Here is a 20,065-nt window from a genome sequence, read left to right as displayed (position 1 = left end):
CTCAAATGACTGCCTCGCCTGGTTCACCAACTACTTCTCAGATAGAGTTCAATGTGTCAAATCGGAGGGCCTGTTGTCTGGACCTATGGCAGTCTCTATGGGGGTGCCACAGGGTTAAATTCTTGGGCCGACTCTTTTCTCTGTGTATATCAATGATGTCGCTCTTGATGCTGGTGACTCTCAGATCCACCTCTACGCAGACAACACCATTTTGTATACATCTGGCCCTTCATTGGACACTGTGTTAACAAACCTCCAAACGAGCTTCAATGCCATACAACACTCCTTCAGTAGCCTCCAACTGCTCTTAAACACTAGTAAAACTAAATGCATGCTCTTCAATCGAACGCTGCTGGCACCCGCCCACCCGACTAGAATCACTACTCTCGACGGGTCTGACCTAGAGTATGTGGACAACTACAAATACCTAGGTGTCTGGTTAGACTGTAAACTCTCCTTCCAGACTCACATTAAGAATCTCCAATCCAAAGTTAAATCTATAATTGGCTTCCTATTTCGCAACAAAGCCTCCTTCACTCATGCTGCCAAACATGCCCTCGTAAAACTGACTATCCTACCGATCCTTGACTTCGGCGATGTCATTTACAAAATAGCCTCCAACACTCTACTCAGCAAATTGGATGTAGTCTATCACAGTGCCATCCGTTTTGTCACCAAAGCCCCATATACTACCCACCACTGTGACCTGTACGCTCTTGTTGGCTGGTTCTCACTACATATTCGTCGCCAAACCCACTGGCTCCAGGCCATCTATAAATCACTGCTATGCAAATCCCCGCCTTATCTTAGCTCATTGGTCACCACAGCAACACCCACCCGTAGTATGCGCTCCAGCAGGTATATCTCACTGGTCATCCCCAAAGTCAACACCTCCTTTGGCCGCCATTCCTTCCAGTTCTCTGCTGCCAATGACTGGAACGAATTGCAAAAATCTCTGAAGCTGGAGACTCTTATCTCCCTCACTAACTTTAAGCATCAGTTGTCAGAGCACCTTACCGATCACTGCACCTGTACACAGCCCATCCATCCAAATACCTCATCCCTATATTGTTATTTATTTTGCTAATTTGCACCCCAGTATCTCTATTTGCACATCATCTCTTGCACATCTATCATTCCAGTGTTAATACTAATTGTAATTATTTTGCACTATTGCCTATTTATTGCCTTACCTCCATAACTTACTACATTTGCACACACTGTATATAGATTTCTGTTGTATTTTTGACTGTACGTTTTGTTTTACCCCATATGTAACTCTGTGTTGTTGTTGTTTTTATCGCACTGCTTTGCTTTATCCTGGCCAGGTCGCAGTTGTAAATGAGAACTTGTTCTCAACTGGCTTACCTGGTTAAATAAAGGTGAAAAAAAAAAAAAAGGTTAGTTAGGGATGGTGATTTAGATATCTGGTGGTTAAGCGAGGGAGAGCTGTACTTCCATTCTGTTTAGCTGTCAAAAAGGGAAACTTCTCTTAGTACACACACACACCACAAACACTCCCTCTGCATTCCTCTGTTTCTGACTCCAACTCAGCTATTTAACACCTCTCTCTCTCTCTCTCTCTCTCTCTCTCTCTCTCTCTCTCTCTCTCTCTCTCTCTCTCTCTCTCTCTCTCTCTCTCTCTCTCTCTCTCTCTCTCTCTCTCTCTCCCCCTCCCCATCCTGGTTTTCAGCCCTTCATGTTTTCTTTCCATTTCAGTCTCTTCCATTTCTCTCCTGTATACATTTAATCTTCCCTCTCTCTTTTCCACTCTTCTACTTTCCATCTCTTCCTCCCTTTCTGTTTCCCTCGGTCTCGCAGTCGTAGAGTGGGGCACCAAGGCCGTGTGTGTGTGCATCCGTGTGTGTGTGTGTGCGCGCGCATGTTTGGATTGAGATTAGGTTACATTGCTGGATTGTGTAATTGTGAGGTGTGTCTCTGCTCTAGAAAGCTGCTCTGTTTCTTTTGTTAGAGAAGAGAGACGAGGGGGGAGAGGGAGCGAGGGGGGAGGGAGGGAGGCTAGTTACGGTACTGTAAATCAGAATATCTTCTCAGTCCACTAACCTGCTAGAATCAAGACATCACTTCATAGGTAATAGCTCACCTGGTTCAGTAAAGACTACAGAGATGATAAACTGAGGTAGAAGGAATGTTGTTGTTATCTAAACCACACCAGGCGGCCTGGTTTACAGTCATCACTGCCGTAGGGATGATTGTTACAGGGAGGATGTTTCATCATTGTTAGGCCCAGGACCAGGAAACACTCTAGACCCTAGTTGAAGGCTCTAAAGAAAAAACTCCTGACGCTAGTCATGATTAAAATAGAGTGTGTGTGTGTGTGTGTGTGTGTGTGTGTGTGTGTCTTTTGATCAACTATGTTGTTAAATATTATACTTCTCTTTTCCCCCACAGACCAAAGAGAAGGGACAACGTCTCAGCCCACACACGATTGGAGGAGATAGACATCAATCAAACTGGACGCCGTCCATTCCCCCCCACCCCTCATGGCGAGTCCACCCCCAACCCACCAATAGGGCGAGTCCCATCCACTCGAACCTCGCCACCACTCATCCGTCCGGGCAATCTGATTGGGTCCCACTCACTCCACAACTCCCGCCCACTCTACGCTCCACCCCCTCTGATTGGTCAAGATGGACACGTGCTACTACAACCGCTCGGTGGAGTTCTTCTACGACCGAAGCGACAAGAACATCAGCGACCACTGGCGTCCTCGGGACTACCTGGTGGTGAGCCTGGGCATGGCCGTGTCTGTCATCGTCATCCTGGCCAACATCCTGGTCATGGTGGCCATCTTCATCAACCGACGATTCCACTTCCCCATCTACTATCTGCTAGGTAGGGCGTGTGTGTCTGTCAATTAGCAGCTGCTCCCACTCATTTACCAAAGGTACCAGAATTTTCTGAAATGTTGGTCATTTTGGAAATCTACAGGATCTTTGGTAAATTATACTTTTCAAAAATGTAGTCGTATTCCTGTCATATTTTTTTATCTGTGAAAATTCCCTAAAATCCTTGAAAGTAAAGAGAAATTCCAGGAGTTAACTGGTACGTTTAGAAAGTTACAAGTAATATTTACCCCCCTTAGCAACATTTTACATTTACATTTTAGTCATTTAGCAGACGCTCTTATCCAGAGCGACTTACAGGAGCAATTAGGGTTAAGTGCCTTGCTCAAGGGCACATCGACAGATTTTTCACCTAGTCGGCTTTAGAACCAGCGACCTTGTTACTCCCGCTCTTACCACCCAACCCTACTCATTTCCTTGTCTACTGTCCCCTAGGCAACCTGGCGGCAGCAGACCTGTTCTCAGGTATTGCCTACCTGCACCTGATGTTCCACACTGGGCCCTGGACCATCAAGCTGACCCTGAACCAGTGGTTTGTACGCCAGGTAGGGAAGAGTTCAACACACACCCTAAAAATGGGCTGCTGTGTCAGAAAGGCCAGGGCCGATTTCTGATCCTGTTCCGTCCCGGAGTTGATGCTTGCTGGGGCCCATGAATCGATGAATCCACATTGGTTTCTTTCAAACTGTGGAAAAATATAGTTTTCCTGTCAAAGTACTGTATAGTAAGAGGTTTGTGTGAATATTCCTACTAAGCTATTCTGAGCAAACGTTCCACATACTTTAAATGAAAACCGAATCCTTGTGGCCTGTGTGACCAGAGATGGGTTGAAATCCACTCACTGGCTTTCTGACTCACTATCTCTCCTACCTTTCCTGTTTCCTCTCAACTGTCCTATCTCACTATCTCTCCTACCTTTCCTGTTTCCTCTCAACTGTCCTATCTCACTATCTCTCCTACCTTTCCTGTTTCCTCTCAACTGTCCTATCTCACTATCTCTCCTACCTTTCCTGTTTCCTCTCAACTGTCCTATCTCACTATCTCTCCTACCTTTCCTGTTTCCTCTCAACTGTCCTATCTCACTATCTCTCCTACCTTTCCTGTTTCCTCTCAACTGTCCTATCTCACTATCTCTCCTACCTTTCCTGTTTCCTCTCAACTGTCCTATCTCACTATCTCTCCTACCTTTCCTGTTTCCTCTCAACTGTCCTATCTCACTATCTCTCCTACCTTTCCTGTTTCCTCTCAGCTGTCCTATCTCACTATCTCTCCTACCTTTCCTGTTTCCTCTCAGCTGTCCTATCTCACTATCTCTCCTACCTTTCCTGTTTCCTCTCAACTGTCCTATCTCACTATCTCTCCTACCTTTCCTGTTTCCTCTCAACTGTCCTATCTCACTATCTCTCCTACCTTTCCTGTTTCCTCTCAGCTGTCCTATCTCACTATCTCTCCTACCTTTCCTGTTTCCTCTCAACTGTCCTATCTCACTATCTCTCCTACCTTTCCTGTTTCCTCTCAACTGTCCTATCTCACTATCTCTCCTACCTTTCCTGTTTCCTCTCAACTGTCCTATCTCACTATCTCTCCTACCTTTCCTGTTTCCTCTCAACTGTCCTATCTCACTATCTCTCCTACCTTTCCTGTTTCCTCTCAGCTGTCCTATCTCACTATCTCTCCTACCTTTCCTGTTTCCTCTCAACTGTCCTATCTCACTATCTCTCCTACCTTTCCTGTTTCCTCTCAGCTGTCCTATCTCACTATCTCTCCTACCTTTCCTGTTTCCTCTCAGCTGTCCTATCTCACTATCTCTCCTACCTTTCCTGTTTCCTCTCAGCTGTCCTATCTCACTATCTCTCCTACCTTTCCTGTTTCCTCTCAACTGTCCTATCTCACTATCTCTCCTACCTTTCCTGTTTCCTCTCAGCTGTCCTATCTCACTATCTCTCCTACCTTTCCTGTTTCCTCTCAACTGTCCTATCTCACTATCTCTCCTACCTTTCCTGTTTCCTCTCAACTGTCCTATCTCACTATCTCTCCTACCTTTCCTGTTTCCTCTCAGCTGTCCTATCTCACTATCTCTCCTACCTTTCCTGTTTCCTCTCAGCTGTCCTATCTCACTATCTCTCCTACCTTTCCTGTTTCCTCTCAGCTGTCCTATCTCACTATCTCTCCTACCTTTCCTGTTTCCTCTCAACTGTCCTATCTCACTATCTCTCCTACCTTTCCTGTTTCCTCTCAGCTGTCCTATCTCACTATCTCTCCTACCTTTCCTGTTTCCTCTCAACTGTCCTATCTCACTATCTCTCCTACCTTTCCTGTTTCCTCTCAACTGTCCTATCTCACTATCTCTCCTACCTTTCCTGTTTCCTCTCAGCTGTCCAATCTCAATCAATACGTTAAACCCTTCAAATATATAGATGAATTAATCCTCCCTCCAGACCCTGATCGACACCAGTCTGACAGCATCGGTATTAAACCTACTGGCCATCGCCTTGGAGCGCCACCAGACCATCTTCACCATGCAGGTGTGTGTGTGTGTGTGTGTGTGTGTGTGTGTGTTTATAGTATATCAGAGCGGTTGGGAGAAAAGCCATAGACTCATTTCCATCTGGCATGGACTAATAAAGTATATATTATCTCAGCTCCACAGTAAGATGACCAACCGCCGCGTGGTGCTGCTTATCGCCTTTATCTGGGGACTAGCCATCTTCATGGGCCTGGTTCCCACCATGGGCTGGCACTGCCTGTGTAACCTGGCCAACTGTTCCACCATGGCCCCCATGTACAGCCGCTCCTACCTGGTGTTCTGGGCTGTTCTCAACCTGTTCACCTTCTCTCTCATGGTGGCCGCCTACACCAGGATCTTTGTGTACGTCAGACACAAGAGCCAGAGGATGTCTCAGCACACCAGCCAGATACGACACAAGGAGACTGTGTTCAACCTGATGAAGACTGTGTCTATGATACTGGGTGAGGAGGGACGGGGGGGTTCACACATACATGCAGACACACACACGAGCAGGTATGGGTGCACACACACACACACACACACACACACACACACACACACACACACACACTCTCTCTTTCTCTCTCTCTCTCTCTCTCTCTCTCTCTCTCTCTCTCTCTCTCTCTCTCTCTCTCTCTCTCTCTCTCTCTCTCTCTCTCTCTCTCTCTCTCTCTCTCTCTCTCTCTCTCTCTCTCTCTCTCTCTCTCTCTCTCTCTCTCTCTCTCTCTCTCTCTCTCTCTCTCTCTCTCTCTCTCTCTCTCTCTCTCTCTCTCTCTCTCTCTCTCTCTCTCTCTCTCTCTCTCTCTCTCTCTCTCTCTCTCTTCTCTCTCTCTCTCTCTCTCTCTCTCCTCTCTCTCTCTCTCTCTCTCTCTCTCTCTCTCTCTCTCTCTCTCTCTCTCTCTCTCTCTCTCTCTCTCTCTCTCTCTCTCTCTCTCTCTCTCTCTCTCTCTCTCTCTCTCTCTCTCTCTCTCTCTCTCTCTCTCTCTCTCTCTCTCTCTCTCTCTCTCTCTCTCTCTCTCTCTCTCTCTCTCTCTCTCTCTCTCTCTCTCTCTCTCTCTCTCTCTCTCTCTCTCTCTCTCTCTCTCTCTCTCTCTCTCTCTCTCTCTCTCTCTCTCTCTCTCTCTCTCTCTCTCTCTCTCTCTCTCTCTCTCTCTCTCTCTCTCTCTCTCTCTCTCTCTCTCTCTCTCTCTCTCTCTCTCTCTCTCTCTCTCTCTCTCTCTCTCTCTCTCTCTCTCTCTCTCTCTCTCTCTCTCTCTCTCTCTCTCTCTCTCTCTCTCTCTCTCTCTCTCTCTCTCTCTCTCTCTCTCTCTCTCTCTCTCTCTCTCTCTCTCTCTCTCTCTCTCTCTCTCTCTCTCTCTCTCTCTCTCTCTCTCTCTCTCTCTCTCTCTCTCTCTCTCTCTCTCTCTCTCTCTCTCTCTCTCTCTCTCTCTCTCTCTCTCTCTCTCTCTCTCTCTCTCTCTCTCTCTCTCTCTCTCTCTCTCTCTCTCTCTCTCTCTCTCTCTCTCTCTCTCTCTCTCTCTCTCTCTCTCTCTCTCTCTCTCTCTCTCTCTCTCTCTCTCTCTCTCTCTCTCTCTCTCTCTCTCTCTCTCTCTCTCTCTCTCTCTCTCTCTCTCTCTCTCTCTCTCTCTCTCTCTCTCTCTCTCTCTCTCTCTCTCTCTCTCTCTCTCTCTCTCTCTCTCTCTCTCTCTCTCTCTCTCTCTCTCTCTCTCTCTCTCTCTCTCTCTCTCTCTCTCTCTCTCTCTCTCTCTCTCTCTCTCTCTCTCTCTCTCTCTCTCTCTCTCTCTCTCTCTCTCTCTCTCTCTCTCTCTCTCTCTCTCTCTCTCTCTCTCTCTCTCTCTCTCTCTCTCTCTCTCTCTCTCTCTCTCTCTCTCTCTCTCTCTCTCTCTCTCTCTCTCTCTCTCTCTCTCTCTCTCTCTCTCTCTCTCTCTCTCTCTCTCTCCCAAGCTTCTGCCCCAGCATTTTTTACTTCTTCATTAAATTCCTCAAAAGAAGGAATTTGACATCTCTATTTCTCACATATAGGCTCATACACAGTCACTGAATCTCTCTTTCTCTCTCTCTTTCTGGCATGTCAAGGCAAGCGTGCGTGAGAGTGGCTGTGTGTTGGGTTTTACTAGGTACCTGAAGTCCTCACATGACCGTAAAACGAGGAACGTTTGGACAAGTGGGGACATTTCACCGGTCCTCACAAGGAAAAAGCCTTTTTCAGGGTTAGGTTTAGGGTTACGATTAGGTTTAGGGAAAATAGGATTTTGAATGGGAATCAATTGTTTGGTCCCCACAAGGATAGTAAAACAATGTGTGTGTGTGAGCGAGGAATCTCTGTGCATGTCCTGACAGGGAACAGCATAGTTAAACCATCACGACACAAAAACACTCCTCCATTTCAACCTCGCATTCTCTCTCTCACAGTACATATGTGAGTGTGAGCACGCCTGTGTGTGTGTGTGTGAGCGTGTGTCTGTGTACAGTATGAATTCCTGAGGCGTGAAATCGTGTAATTGAATATTATCATAATGAAATCAGATCTGTCCGACCAACCCCAAGCCACACACTGACAGTGGATAATGACTCTGTGTGTGTACAGTATTCACTGACCAGCTGAATTTTTACAATTGTCTCTTCTCTCCTCCTCCCCTCCCCCCTCCCCCCTCCCCCTCCTCTCCTCCAGGTTGTTTTGTGATCTGCTGGACCCCAGGCCTGGTGTTGTTGATGTTGGATGGTCTGGGCTGTGTTTCGTGCCAGGTGCTGCGTTATGAGAAGTACTGTCTGGTCCTGGCTGAGTGCAACTCCCTGGTCAACCCCATCATCTACAGCTTCAGAGACACGGACATGTTACAGACCTTCAAGAGGATCCTCTGCTGCCTGTGTCGCCGCGACGTCGCCGGCAACAACCACACGCTGTCCGGCATGCGCTGCAACACCCTGGAGCAAGAGGTACTCTCCGAGAGTAACGGCAACAATCACCATGACAACCACAGCGACGACAACAATCATAAAAGTCCCCACGGCGACCACTCGGACACAGACGAGGACAGTAGACGCATATAGGTGACAGACGAACAACGACGACGTAACAAGCAGTTACACCGTAAAAATGTCAACACTGACAGGTGTATAGCAACGTTCATCACCATGACCACTCAGACAACTAGCTAACAGTCTTGTGACAACAACGTAGCTATACCGTCACAATGACATCAACTACACCGTAACAACAACGTTATGGCCTCAAAACTATACTATACTATAGCAACCACCACATACTGATACATTGTAACAACATCAACCATTACAACACCTACAACTTAACAAAACTTAAAAATTACTACAATGGACAAAATACCACTACAGTGACTACTACAGCGCAACAAAATACCACCACAACACCTACAATAACTACAACGTAACCAAATACCACCACAACACCTACAATAATTACAACGTAACCAAATACCACCACAACACCTACAATAACTACAACATAACAAAATACCACCACAACACCTACAATAACTACAACGTAACAAAATACCACCACACCACCACAACACCTACAATAACTACAACGTAACAAAATACCCCTACAACACCAGGCCTCGACAACAACCGCCTACAAGCAAACAGACTATCAGAGAATGTGCCATGTTTTAGTGTTTGTAGGAGAATGCTCATTGTTATAATACTGTATGTTGCGCCAGCTTATTGCATACTGTAAACGTACCAGCCCCATCAGTCCCCGTTCTTACCAATATAGAACAATATAAATAGTTAATAATGTCGATTATTATTGTTTGGAAATGAACAGTAGCTGTACTGTTTGGAAAAGTTACTGCATGGTATCAAAAACAAGAGGAGAGGTAGCCTACATGATATCTGTAAAAATATAAAAGATCAAACATAATGTTGTGAGTGGATTGAGAGTGACGGGGCTGATGTATACTCTGTTACCATGGTTCTGGGCAGCCTAGAATGCAGAAGTCTCAGTATGTGTGTCTAGAGAGAGACTTGAATGAGTCCGGTTGAATAAGGTCAGCCCCTGCAGTGAATGTTTTGGTCTTCAGTTGGGTCCATACTGGGCTCTGATAATGCATAGTGACAATGTTTCTATAACGTTGTTGGAAGGTTGTCTGCCACCCGTAGTGACTTTCCATACAGAATTTCTGTATAGTGACAATGTTTCTATAATGTTGTTGGAAGGTTGTCTGCCACCGTAGTGACTTTCCATACAGAATTTCTGTATAGTGACAATGTTTCTATAACGTTGTTGGAAGGTTGTCTGCCACCCGTTGTGACGTTCCATACAGAATTTCTGTATAGTGACAATGTCTCTATAACGTTGTTGGAAGGTTGTCTGCCACCCCTGGACAGCCTGGTGGGATGTAAACCAGATGTTAAAGTGGTTCAAACGGGTCTGACTATTTGTCATGCTTCCTGTGACCTGTAGCTTTGGCATGTACACACACACACACACACACACACACATTATCACACGCACAGATACATTAAAACGCATGCACACACGCAGATACATACACACACACAGACACGGCTGACTCATAGCTGTGTTGTTGCTCTCTGCGTGGAGGCACAGGAGTGTGTGTGTTTACAGAACCCCCACACAAACATTTAAACATTTACACATCCTGTCAGTGATGTCACTAATGGAGAACGAACAAACGGCACAATACAGGAGGGAGGGGGAAACATTTCAGTGTCGCACGCTATTCTACACTAACTCTGTGGTGTGACAGTGAAATATGTTCCCCTCGTACTTACCCTACCCCACCCATGACACAGACTGTCATTTTTGCGCACACACACACACACACACACACAGACAGACAGACAGACAGAAATGTGTGATATACAATAGTGCCCCCAGTGGTCCAAGGTAAAGCAAGTCGTCCTTTTCTGCTCTCCTGGGTTACGTCCCAATTGTCTCTCTTTCCTCCCAAAGTGTGCACTCGTTCACTTCCCTTCACTGATTTGAAAGGAAATGACTGGTATTGGAAATATGGTGGAATCTCCCTCCAGCCCATGCCTCCACCAATCCAATGCTGTTAGATCTGTGGAATGTAGTGAACGAGTGCACCCTTCAGGAGAAAAGAGAGATTGTTGGGACGCACACCAACTCTCACCATTACTGGCTGAAATCATTTCTGAAAAGGGACATTTTTTATACCTGAGAAACTATAAAAGGGAAATGCTGGTTATGAATATTCTAAATATTTAGATTTTTTAAATAATAAATATGCCTGTTAATATGCATTATTTTCATAAGCACATATGAAAACATATTTTTTCCCCATATTGTAAACACATAATACTCAATTTAACAGAGAAACCGTTTTTTCTGTCTTTCATTTATAAAAGATGTTACTGTTTTTTGTTTTATTTTTGTACGACACAATCTCTGAAAATAAAGCCATAAAAATGAATACATGCTCAATCTGTGTCTGTCTGCCTGATCGCTTGGTTATGCCTGGCAGCATCGTGCGGCTATACAACACTGGCAGGTCCAGACACTACATAACGTGACAGAGGAGAAACAAATCATTTTTTAGTCATTTAGCAGACACTTCCAGGAGCAATTAGGGTTAAAGTGCCATCTTATTGCTGTACTTGTCATAGAGAGAGAAGCAGGGATGCTATCTGGATGTGTTGTGATCCATCTTATTGCTGTGCTTGTCATAGAGAGAGAAGCAGGGATGCTATCTGGATGTGTTGTGATCCATCTTATTGCTGTGCTTGTCATAGAGAGAGAAGCAGGGATGATATCTGGATGTGTTGTGATCCATCTTATTGCTGTGCTTGTCATAGAGAGAGAAGCAGGGATGCTATCTGGATGTGTTGTGATCCATCTTATTGCTGTGCTTGTCATAGAGAGAGAAGCAGGGATGCTATCTGGATGTGTTGTGATCCATCTTATTGCTGTGCTTGTCATAGAGAGAGAAGCAGGGATGATATCTGGATGTGTTGTGATCCATCTTATTGCTGTGCTTGTCATAGAGAGAGAAGCAGGGATGATATCTGGATGTGTTGTGATCCATCTTATTGCTGTGCTTGTCATAGAGAGAGAAGCAGGGATGATATCTGGATGTGTTGTGATCCATCTTATTGCTGTGCTTGTCATAGAGAGAGAAGCAGGGATGATATCTGGATGTGTTGTGATCCATCTTATTGCTGTACTTGTCATAGAGAGAGAAGCAGGGATGATATCTGGATGTGTTGTGATCCATCTTATTGCTGTACTTGTCATAGAGAGAGAAGCAGGGATGATATCTGGATGTGTTGTGATCCATCTTATTGCTGTGCTTGTCATAGAGAGAGAAGCAGGGATGATATCTGGATGTGTTGTGATCCATCTTATTGCTGTGCTTGTCATAGAGAGAGAAGCAGGGATGATATCTGGATGTGTTGTGATCCATCTTATTGCTGTGCTTGTCATAGAGAGAGAAGCAGGGATGATATCTGGATGTGTTGTGATCCATCTTATTGCTGTGCTTGTCATAGAGAGAGAAGCAGGGATGATATCTGGATGTGTTGTGATCCATCTTATTGCTGTGCTTGTCATAGAGAGAGAAGCAGGGATGATATCTGGATGTGTTGTGATCCATCTTATTGCTGTGCTTGTCATAGAGAGAGAAGCAGGGATGATATCTGGATGTGTTGTGATCCATCTTATTGCTGTGCTTGTCATAGAGAGAGAAGCAGGGATGATATCTGGATGTGTTGTGATCCATCTTATTGCTGTGCTTGTCATAGAGAGAGAAGCAGGGATGATATCTGGATGTGTTGTGATCCATCTTATTGCTGTGCTTGTCATAGAGAGAGAAGCAGGGATGATATCTGGATGTGTTGTGATCCATCTTATTGCTGTGCTTGTCATAGAGAGAGAAGCAGGGATGATATCTGGATGTGTTGTGATCCATCTTATTGCTGTGCTTGTCATAGAGAGAGAAGCAGGGATGATATCTGGATGTGTTGTGATCCATCTTATTGCTGTGCTTGTCATAGAGAGAGAAGCAGGGATGAATCTACTGAACACCTGTCTCTCTGAAAGACGCCACCCTGTGTTTCTCTCTGTTTCTTCATCTGTCTCTATCCTTCTCTCTGATGGCTGAACATTACTAACTCCCTCTCTTTCTCCTTTTATTCCTTCTCTTCCTGTCCTCCACCTAATCCCCTCCATCCCCCTCCATCCCTCTCCATCTCCCTCCATCCCTCCTCCCCCTCCATCGCTCCATCCCTCCATCCCTTCATCCCCCTCCATCCCTCATCACCTTCCATCCCTCCATCTCCCTCATCCCTCTCCATCTCCCTCCATCCCTCTCCATCTCCCTCCATCCCTCCTCCCTCTCCATCCCTCCTCCCTCTCCATCCCTCCTCCCTCTCCATCCCTCCATCCCTCTCCATCTCCCTCCATCCCTCCTCCCTCTCCATCCCTCCATCCCTCCATCCCTCCTCCCTCTCCATCCCTCCTCCCTCTCCATCCCTCTCCATCCCTCCATCCCTCCATCCCTCCTCCCTCTCCATCCCTCCTCCCTCTCCATCCCTCCTCCCTCTCCATCCCTCCATCCCTCCATCCCTCCTCCCTCTCCATCTCTCTCCATCCCTCCATCCCTCCTCCCTCTCCATCCCTCCATCCCTCCATCCCTCCTCCCTCTCCATCCCTCCATCCCTCCATCCTCCTCCCTCTCCATCCCTCCATCCTCCTCCCTCTCCATCCCTCTCCATCTCTACAGCCGTCTGAGAATCGTGATGCGGAGCTGGAGGAGAAGACTAAGGGAGCTCCTCTCATTCTGAAGGGAACGGAGGACATGATGACGTCCACAGAGAGCTGACAAACGCACTTTGTGATTTCTTTTTGGGGAATTTCTGAATCATGCTAAAATGTTTTTGTTGTATAGATGTGATTTTTAGTTGTATTCATGTAAAATGTTGTGTTTGTATGACTGACGATACTGCATCGTGCAGAAACATGACCAATAACTATAGTTACCGCACTGACATTTCTGTTTGAAACAACTTTGACATTGTCCTATATACAGTGGGGAAAAAAAGTATTTAGTCAGCCACCAATTGTGCAAGTTCTCCCACTTAAAAAGATGAGAGAGGCCTGTAATTTTCATCATAGGTACACGTCAACTATGACAGACAAAATGAGGAAAAAAATTCCAGAAAATCACATTGTAGGATTTTTAATGAATTTATTTGCAAATTATGGTGGAAAATAAGTATTTGGTCAATGACAAAAGTTTCTCAATACTTTGTTATATACCCTTTGTTGGCAATGACACTGGTCAAACATTTTCTGTAAGTCTTCAAGGTTTTCACACACTGTTGCTGGTATTTTGGCCCATTCCTCCATGCAGATCTCCTCTAGAGCAGTGATGTTTTGGGGCTGTCGCTGGGCAACACGGACTTTCAACTCCCTCCAAAGATTTTCTATGGGGTTGAGATCTGGAGACTGGCTAGGCCACTCCAGGACCTTGAAATGCTTCTTATGAAGCCACTCCTTCGTTGCCCGGGCGGTGTGTTTGGGAACATTGTCATGCTGAAAGACCCAGCCACGTTTCATCTTCAATGCCCTTGCTGATGGAAGGAGGTTTTCACTCAAAATCTCACGATACATGGCCCCATTCATTCTTTCCTTTACATGGATCAGTCGTCCTGGTCCCTTTGCAGAAAAACAGCCCCAAAGCATGATGTTTCCACCCCCATGCTTCACAGTAGGTATGGTGTTCTTTGGATGCAACTCAGCATTCTTTGTCCTCCAAACACGATGAGTTGAGTTTTTACCAAAAGGTTCTATTTTGGTTTCATCTGACCATATGACATTCTCCCAATCCTCTTCTGGATCATCCAAATGCACTCTAGCAAACTTCAGATGGGCCTGGACATGTACTGGCTTAAGCAGGGGGACACGTCTGCACTGCAGGATTTGAGTCCCTGGCAGCGTAGTGTGTTACTGATGGTAGGCTTTGTAACTTTGGTCCCAGCTCTCTGCAGGTCATTCACTAGGTCCCCCCGTGTGGTTCTGGGATTTTTGCTCACCGTTCTTGTGATCATTTTGACCCCACGGGGTGAGATCTTGCGTGGAGCCCCAGATCGAGGGAGATTATCAGTGGTCTTGTATGTCTTCCATTTCCTAATAATTGCTTCCACAGTTGATTTCTTCAAACCAAGCTGCTTACCTGTTGCAGATTCAGTCTTCCCAGCCTGGTGCAGGTCTACAATTTTGTTTCTGGTGTCCTTTGACAGCTCTTTGGTCTTGGCCATAGTGGAGTTTGGAGTGTGACTGTTTGAGGTTGTGGACAGGTGTCTTTATACTGATAACAAGTTCAAACAGGTGCCATTAATACAGGTAACGAGTGGAGGACAGAGGAGCCTCTTAAAGAAGAAGTTACAGGTATGTGAGAGCCAGAAATCTTGCTTGTTTGTAGGTGACCAAATACTTATTTTCCACCATAATTTGCAAATAAATTCATTTAAAATCCTACAATGTGATTTTCTGGATTTTTTTTCTCAATTTGTCTGTCATTGTTGACGTGTACCTATGATAAAAATTACAGGCCTCTCTCATCTTTTTAAGTGGGAGAACTTGCACAATCGGTGGCTGACTAAATACTTTTTTTCCCCACTGTACACTCCTCAGAGATGTGTTGACATGTTGTCTACCTAACCTCCTGTTCATTGTGTTCATTTCACTAGCAAGTCAGCTGAGTAGAAAACCCATCATTACCATCACAACTATATATATATAGATGACTTTTAATTTTTTTTTTGTTTAATTTATGAAAGATCATTTTTTATCTTACGGGAATAGTCTACACTGAGTGTATACAGAGAGGGGGAGGTGCAGGGGTAGGAGTTGGAGAGGTGTGTGTGTGTGTGTGTGTGTGTAGGAGTTGGAGAGGTGTGTGTAGGAGTTGGAGAGGTGTGTGTGTGTGTGTGTGTGTGTGTGTGGGGAGTTGGAGAGGTGTATGTCTGTGTGTGTGTGTGTAGGAGTTGGAGAGGTGTGTGTGTGTAGGAGTTGGAGAGGTGTGTGTGTGTGTGTGTGTGTAGGAGTTGGAGAGGTGTGTGTGTGTGTAGGAGTTGGAGAGGTGTGTGTGTGTGTGTGTGTGTGTGTGTGTGTGTGTGTAGGAGTTGGAGAGGTGTGTGTGTAGGAGTTGGAGAGGTGTGTGTGTGTAGGAGTTGGAGAGGTGTGTGTGTGTAGGAGTTGGAGAGGTGTGTGTGTAGGAGTTGGAGAGGTGTGTGTGTGTGTGTGTGTGTGTAGGAGTTGGAGAGGTGTGTGTGTGTAGGAGTTGGAGAGGTGTGCACAACATGTTAGGTGAGTTTTAAGAAGGGGGGGGGGATTTGTAAAGACATTTACTGTTATTAAATGTATTGTTAGGTTCTGAACAAACAGTGTAAAAACTCAAACGTCGACAAGAAAAAGCTTAAACCAAGTTTATTCACATTTTGCACATGATCAGACAGCCATTTATATGTCAAGATGAGATTAGGGGTGTAACTTCTCAGAACTGCTATCTGTTGCCCGATACTGCCTAAATGTTGCATTGTTGTCTTCGTGGTTGAGCAGTCTGCTAGGAGTTCCTCTTTGTCCAGTGACTTCTCCATGATGTTTATCAGTGACCCTCTGTTCCCCTTACTCAACAGACCTGGTCATATACTCTGTTCCCCTTACTCAACAGACCTGGTCATATACTCCGTTCCCCTTACTCAACAGACCTGGTCATATACTCTGTTCCCCTTACTCAACAGACCTGGTCATATACTCCGTTCCCCTTTTCTCTCACAGTAACTTTCACTCAGGGATTTTCCACACCACCAAGTTCATTTTTACCCTTCCTTGACCCCTAACATATACATTATTTTATACATGTAAAGTCATCAGTAAGTTCTAGTATGGTAACATGAATAAGTGTTATTTCAAGCTGGTGGCAGAGCCAGTGGTTTAGCTGTATAGAGGATGAATGAATATAATATTTACCAGAGAGCGGTCTGTATTGGAGACTGTGTTCTGGTTGTTTCTGTGACCTGACAATTAGTTTAATGTTCAGAAATGGTTGAAACAGCTTTTATTAAAGAGAACCTACAACACTTCTGACTGTCTGTCCATCTGTCTCTCTCTCTGACTCCCTGGCCATCTGACTCTGTCTGTCTACTTGTCTGTCTGTCTGACTGCCTGTCTGTCTGTCCGTCCGTCTGTCTGTCTCTGTCCAGGGCATAGGTCAGGTTTAAAGTAAGGGGTTAACATTTGCAAGGGATAATCTCTCTTTGGGAGGCGATTTCTTCTTGATGTTAACCAGAGAGAATGTATTTTTGGGTGGTGCTGGTGGTGGTTCCTTCTTGATGTTAACCAGAGATAATTTCTTTTTGGGTGGTGCTGGTGGTGGTTCCTTCTTGATGTTAACCAAAGATAATATATTTTTGGGTGGTGCTGGTGGTGGTTCCTTCTTGATGTTAACCAGAGAGAATTTCTTTTTGGGTGGTGCTGGTGGTGGTTCCTTCTTGATGTTAACCAAAGATAATATATTTTTGGATGGTGGTGGTTCCTTCTTGATGTTAACCAGAGAGAATATAGTTTTGGGTGGTGGTGGTGGTGATTCCTTCTTGATGTTATCCAGAGAGAATATCTTCAGTTCTCCTTTCTTCAACTCTTTCTTCCTCTTCCCCATAGAGAGACTCTTCAGTGACACAGACTCCTTCCTAGAGTTACCCAATGACAGCCTCTTGATTGACAGCGACTCCTTCCTCTTCCCGGCCAATGAAAACCTCTTCTTGGGAGTAAGGACCTCCCTCTTCAGGTTCTCCACTGACAGTTTGTCCAGAGTAGGAAGATTGATGCTTGTCTTCTGTTTCTTACTGGATAGCTCCCCCTTCAGTTCACTCCAGGTCAACACTGAGACCCGTTTCTTCTTTCTTCCCCCAAACACACTCTTCTTAGAGGAGGAGCCCCCCATAGCAGACAGGGAGGAGAGGAGGAGGAGGAGGAGGAAGCGAGAAGAGGTTTGTGTGTACTGATCTGGAATGACAGAATAGCAAACGGTTCATTAATACTACATTCAAATGACCCGAAACAGACATAATGCAAGACTACTAATTTGCACGTAGACTAAAACACAAACATACGCACACACACACACCAAACAAACAGCTGAACTTGGACATGAAACAAACATTCACAAGCAAATATTGGGAAATACATATACACAGAAATGGTAAACTCACATTCAGTGGAACAAAGCCAGTTGTGGAAAAAGTACCCAATTGTCATACTTGAGTAAAAGTAAAGATACATTATTAGAAAATGACAAGTAAAAGTCACCCAGTAAAATGCTACTTGAGTAAAAGTATTTGGTTTTAAATATACTTTAGTAGTAAAAACTACTTAAGTAGTACTTTAAAGTATTTTTACTTAAGTACTTTACACCACTGAACAAAGCCAACCTACAGTCACACACCACGAAAAAACTTTCAAAACATCTCTCTGTGTCTCTCTCACACACACATATATACTCACGGTAGTTGTGTGTTGTGTCAGTCTGCTGTCTGCATGTCTCCTCTGTGTCTCAGTCAAAATGGAGGCTGTATGACAGTAACACACCTGTTCTTCCCCGTGCACGAGTCAGGACTAAGATCAGATCTAGGATTCGATTCTAACCAACCTGTTACATTACTGATCAGAAACTATAAGGTAAAAGGATTATATTCTAACCAACCTGTCACATTACTGATCAGAAACTATAAGGTAAAAGGATTAGATTCTAACCAACCTGTTACATTACTGATCAGAAACTATAAGGTAAAAGGATTAGATTCTAACCAACCTGTCACATTACTGATCAGAAACTATAAGGTAAAAGGATTAGATTCTAACCAACCTGTCACATTACTGATCAGAAACTGTCATGTAACTTTAGTGTTGTCATCACCAGACAAGTTTAACAGGTTCCACTGCATTCTAGCTGGCTGACTGTTCATCTTTGTCTGCGACCCAAAAGGGGGGAGGTATTTTGGGGGATTAGAAAAAAACTCTCCAGGCCACACTTGAATGTCTTAAACTAGATAGAAAGTATATAGAAATTATAATTGACCTATATATGTTCAAATAACTGCCCTTTTTCTGGCCCATAATGATTTTGACGATCAAATCAAACAACAAACAAATCAGTCAATTTTTTTTTCTCCAAAATCCCAACAAAGTTTTCCCATCCCTGCTGATACAGTATCACTCTCCCCCTCCTCTCTCTCTCTCTCTCTCCCCTCCTCTCTCTCTCTCTCTCTCTCTCTCTCTCTCTCTCTCTCTCTCTCTCTCTCTCTCTCTCTCTCTCTCTCTCTCTCTCTCTCTCTCTCTCTCTCTCTCTCTCTCTCTCTCTCTCTCTCTCACTCTCCTCCTCTCTCTCTCTCTCTCTCTCTCTCTCTCTCTCTCTCTCTCTCTCTCACTCTCCCCCTCCTCTCTCTCTCTCTCTCTCTCTCTCTCTCCCCCCCTCTCTCTCTCTCTCTCTCTCTCTCTCTCTCTCTCTCTCTCTCTCCCCCTCCTCTCTCTCTCTCTCTCTCTCTCTCTCCCCCCTCCTCTCTCTCTCTCTCTCTCTCCTCTCCCCCTCCTCTCTCTCTCTCTCTCTCTCTCTCTCTCTCTCTCTCTCTCTCTCTCTCTCCCCCTCCTCTCTCTCTCTCTCTCTCTCTCTCTCTCTCTCTCTCTCTCTCTCCTCTCTCTCTCTCTCTCTCTCTCTCTCTCTCTCTCTCTCTCTCTCTCCCCCTCCTCTCTCTCTCTCTCTCTCTCTCTCTCTCTCTCTCTCTCTCTCTCTGTGTGTCTCCTCTCTCTGTCTCTCTCTCTCGCTCTGTCTCCTCTCTCTCTCTCTGTGTGTCTCCTCTCTCTGCCTCTCTCTCTCTCTCTCTCTCACTCTCACTCTCCCCCTCCTCTCTCTCTCTCTCTCTCTCTCTCTCTCTCTCTCTCTCTCTCTCTCTCTCTCTCTCCACTCTCCCCCTCCTCTCTCTCTCTCTCTCTCTCCCCCCCCCTCTCTCTCTCTCTCTCTCTCTCTCTCTCTCTCTCTCTCTCTCTCTCTCTCTCTCTCTCTCTCTCTCTCTCTCTCTCTCTCTCTCTCTCTCTCTCTCTCTCTCTCTCTCACTCTCCCCCCTCCTCTCTCTCTCTCTCTCTCTCTCTCTCCCCCTCCTCTCTCTCTCTCTCTCTCTCTCTCTCCCCTCTCTCTCTCTCTCTCTCCCCCTCTCTCTCTCTCTCTCTCTCTCTCTCTCTCTCTCTCTCTCTCTCTCTCTCTCTCCCCCCTCCGCTCTCTCTCTCTCTCTCTCTCACTCTCCCCCCCCTCTCTCTCTCTCTCTCTCCCCCTCCTCTCTCTCTCCCCCTCCGCTCTCTCTCTCTCTCTCTCTCCCCCTCCTCTCTCTCTCTCTCTTTCCTCTATCACTCTGTAGTATCACTCTCCCTTTACCCCCCTCCTCCCTCTCCTCAATCAAGCACATTTATTTATAAAGCCCTTTTTACATCAGCAGATGTCACAGTGCTTATACAGAAACCCAGCCAAAAACCCCAAACAGCAAGCAAAGCAGATGTAGAAGCACAGTGACTAGGAAAAACTCCTGGGCAGGAACCTAGGAAGAAACCTAGAGAGGAACCAGGCTCTGAGGGGTGGCCAGTCCTCTTCTGGCCAGTCCTCTTCTGGCTGTG

The 20,065-nt window shown here is 45.6% G+C and overlaps 2 protein-coding genes across 4 annotated transcripts in view; one reads left to right on the top strand and one right to left on the bottom strand.

The window, feature by feature from the left end:
* Positions 1-13,423, top strand: part of lpar2b (lysophosphatidic acid receptor 2b) — a 37,286-nt gene extending 23,863 nt beyond the window's left edge. For 2 of the 3 annotated variants that reach the window (XM_041857504.2, XM_045209613.1), the window contains 5 exons: positions 2,413-2,856; positions 3,303-3,412; positions 5,306-5,392; positions 5,510-5,837; positions 8,048-8,427. In XM_041857504.2, coding sequence (XP_041713438.2) covers positions 2,652-2,856; positions 3,303-3,412; positions 5,306-5,392; positions 5,510-5,837; positions 8,048-8,427 — 1,110 coding nt within the window. In that variant the 5' untranslated portion in view covers positions 2,413-2,651. Of the gene's footprint in view, positions 1-2,412; positions 2,857-3,302; positions 3,413-5,305; positions 5,393-5,509; positions 5,838-8,047; positions 8,428-13,124 lie in introns of those variants that run through there. The other variant, XM_045209614.1, reaches the window with a different exon arrangement.
* Positions 13,424-15,816: 2,393 nt separating this feature from the next.
* Positions 15,817-18,150, bottom strand: LOC123482263 (formin-like protein 5). The gene is made up of 2 exons (XM_045209337.1): positions 17,909-18,150; positions 15,817-17,410 (listed from the first exon to the last, which is right to left on the bottom strand). Exon 2 carries the CDS (start codon positions 17,346-17,348, stop codon positions 16,623-16,625), a length of 726 nt encoding a protein of 241 aa, XP_045065272.1. The 5' UTR covers positions 17,349-17,410; positions 17,909-18,150; the 3' UTR covers positions 15,817-16,622.
* Between the last annotated feature and the right edge of the window lie 1,915 nt (positions 18,151-20,065).

This window comes from Coregonus clupeaformis, chromosome 30 (genome assembly GCF_020615455.1).
Source record: "Coregonus clupeaformis isolate EN_2021a chromosome 30, ASM2061545v1, whole genome shotgun sequence".
Classification (NCBI taxonomy): domain Eukaryota; kingdom Metazoa; phylum Chordata; class Actinopteri; order Salmoniformes; family Salmonidae; genus Coregonus; species Coregonus clupeaformis.
Note: the sequence above shows the minus strand (reverse complement) of the source record. Positions and strands in the feature narration are given on the sequence as shown.